Below are 1,275 nucleotides of genomic sequence, written 5' to 3'. Positions count from 1 at the left end.
AGCACGAACATACACAACAACAACAGTAACAAAGAGAGCGCCTTCGCCCTCGCCACCTTACCTGAGGCGCCGCTCCCGAGGTTCTTGTGGTCGTCTTTCTTGAGCTTCTTGGCTTCCTCGCGCGCGTACCTCCCGAGGTCCTTCGTGTAGCGGCCATACATCTGCGGGCGAGGCGAACGAGGCAGGTCAGTGGCTAGTTATTTATTCTTTATTTTAAGTTATTATTATTTATTTGTTAAAAGTTTTTATTATTTATTTTTTTTTATAAGTTTTTATTATTATTTCTTTTTTACAAGTTTTTATTATCATTTCTTTTTTATAAGTTTTCATTATTTATTTATTTTAAGTTTTTATTATTTATATATTGTTTATATTTATTTTATTTATTCTTGAGGTTATAATTATTCTTTTTTCTTTTGATTTTTGTTTAAGGTTATTTTTTTTGTATTTGATTTTCAGGTTATTTTCATTTTTTTAAAGATTATCTTTGGTTTTATCTTGTTTTCTGTAGACGTTTTTTTTTATTATTTTTTTTTTTTTTTACATTTTTTGGGAGTTTTATTAACATTTGTGTGGTATTTATATAAAGTTTGGAGTTATTTTTATGAGAAGTTTGTTGGTGTTTATCACGTGAAGTTTGGTGGGATTTTATATAGAAGCTAGAGGATCGTCATTTGAAGCTCAAGGGTTTTCGGAGGAATTTTTAAGTAGAATTTGGTGTTTTATGTGAAGTTTGAAGGTTTTTCTTTGAAGTTTGGAAGGTTTTATGTGAAGTTTAGAAATTTTTCTTTGAAGTTTGGAAGGTTTTATGTGAAGTTCGGTGTGCTTCGAAGGGATATGCCAAGGTATGTTTATGTGAAGTTCGCATAGTTTTGATGTGGAGTTGCGAGGTGTTTTTATGTGAAATGTATGTGATGTTTGAATTGTTTTTGGTACGTGAAGTTTGATTTATTTGTGTTCATACTCGAAGTCTGATTTCTTTATGCGAGTTCTGATGTGAAGTTCAAGGATTCCCGTAATGGCATGGAAACTTAGGGGTCTATGCTCTATGCGGGTTGTGATGCTATGTGAAGTTTGGCAATTATGAGGTCAGCCTTCGGATCATGAGGCACCGGATGAAGGGGCTTATGAGGTCAAAGTGATTGCTTTCTTGGCCGTGGGGTCAAAGGTCACGGTCACGTGGGATAATAACATGTGTTGGGAAATGACATGCAAAATGTTTTATTATTTTTTCATGCAAATAATTATCTAATTTATGTTTTTCCTCTAGTACTT

The 1,275-nt window shown here is 33.3% G+C and overlaps 1 protein-coding gene across 1 annotated transcript in view; it reads right to left on the bottom strand.

Moving 5' to 3' along the window:
- Window positions 1-1,275, bottom strand: part of LOC119585702 (chloride channel protein 2-like) — a gene marked incomplete in the record, with an annotated part of 67,264 nt that overhangs the window by 53,383 nt on the left and 12,606 nt on the right. The window contains 1 exon segment of the mRNA XM_037934376.1: window positions 62-161. Coding sequence (XP_037790304.1) covers window positions 62-161 — 100 coding nt within the window.

The sequence above is a fragment of the Penaeus monodon genome, chromosome 20, assembly GCF_015228065.2.
Source record: "Penaeus monodon isolate SGIC_2016 chromosome 20, NSTDA_Pmon_1, whole genome shotgun sequence".
NCBI classification, from domain to species: domain Eukaryota; kingdom Metazoa; phylum Arthropoda; class Malacostraca; order Decapoda; family Penaeidae; genus Penaeus; species Penaeus monodon.
The sequence above is the reverse complement of the archived record's forward strand: the minus strand, read 5'-3'. Positions and strand labels throughout refer to the sequence as shown.